General features: G+C 54.6%; 1 protein-coding gene across 1 annotated transcript in view; it reads right to left on the bottom strand.

The window, feature by feature from the left end:
* Nucleotides 1–1,150, bottom strand: part of LOC104628694 (inositol 1,4,5-trisphosphate receptor type 3-like) — a gene marked incomplete at its 5' end in the record, with an annotated part of 30,676 nt that overhangs the window by 7,358 nt on the left and 22,168 nt on the right. The window contains 2 exon segments of the mRNA XM_010297361.1: nt 268–378; nt 1,061–1,147. Coding sequence (XP_010295663.1) covers nt 268–378; nt 1,061–1,147 — 198 coding nt within the window.

The raw sequence follows: 1,150 nt of genomic DNA, 5'->3' as shown, positions 1-1,150 counted from the left end.
AAGCCAGTATGGGCCGGCCGAAGCGGCTGCATCGCCGCTGCTGCTGGGAGGAAAAGGAAGGGTCCGTGGGGCAGCTCCTTCCCTCAGCTCTTCATGAGCTCTGCTAACGCCTCCAGCTCTCTGCAGAGCAAAAGGCCTGTCTGCTTCTGGCCAGCACAGGGACGGGAAGGCTCCTACTGCAAAATAACCGGGCACAAGGCAGCTGGAGCACACGTGGGATTCACCGACCATGTGTGTACTGGCAACCCAACAGCTAACAGGTCTTGCCTCAATTTGGGATGTGTGTTTCTCATAATACGCCAGCGGGTCCTCCTCTTCCTCCTGGACCGGCGCCGTCGACTTCAGCATCTGTGTCAGCTGCTTGTTATTTAGGCTGAGCTGGGATGTGGCGAGAGGGAGAGAGGGTGAGTGGCCTCAGCCAGGCAAGTCAGGTCTAACTCTACACTGACAACAGCGTTCCTCAAAATCTACCAAAGCTGATGAGGTTTCAGGGAAAAGCAAATGAATTAAAGCTTCCTAAAGGGGTATGAGCCCTCCCCGAGGTGACAGACATTCGATTCCCTGCAATAATTACATCCAAATGCTGCTAATCCACAAATTACAAATCAATGCCCATAAAACCCCAGGGAAATCATATTACTGCCGAATCCCGTTCAGGATCTAAGGTACATAAGCAAGAAATGACAGCAAAGGACTCAGCCCTTCCTTTCCTGAAGGGAAGGGGAGAAAGCGGGTACCAGCAGGGCCACCAGGCTGTCCCTGCGGTGAGCTGGACTTCACCCTGCGGCTGAGCCTTCCGTGGGGAGCCCCGCAAGTAACAGCTCTCTGCAGCTTGGTTATAAAAGTTGCACATGCCTTTGGGCTTGAAGTTTGGGTTATAAGGCCACTGATAAGTCTGTCTGTCTTTAGTCCTCCTGCGGAATACCAAGACTCATCAAATCTTAAACAGCCAAACCCAGGGTGGCTCAGCAGGGTGGGAGAAGCGGCTCTTTGCAGTTGTCCGGTCAGGGTTGGGGTGGGTTGTAGGGGCTCTGCCTCCGTCCCCGAGGCCCCTCCGTACCATGGATGAGATGCCCTCCTCCTCCTCCTCCTGGATTCGTTTCACCGGCTTCAGGAGCTGCTGCAGAGACTTGTTGTGGCGGGACAGCTG

The sequence above is a fragment of the Phaethon lepturus genome, unplaced genomic scaffold (genome assembly GCF_000687285.1).
Source record: "Phaethon lepturus isolate BGI_N335 unplaced genomic scaffold, ASM68728v1 scaffold32171, whole genome shotgun sequence".
Classification (NCBI taxonomy): Eukaryota; Metazoa; Chordata; class Aves; order Phaethontiformes; family Phaethontidae; genus Phaethon; species Phaethon lepturus.
Note: the sequence above shows the minus strand (reverse complement) of the source record. Positions and strands in the feature narration are given on the sequence as shown.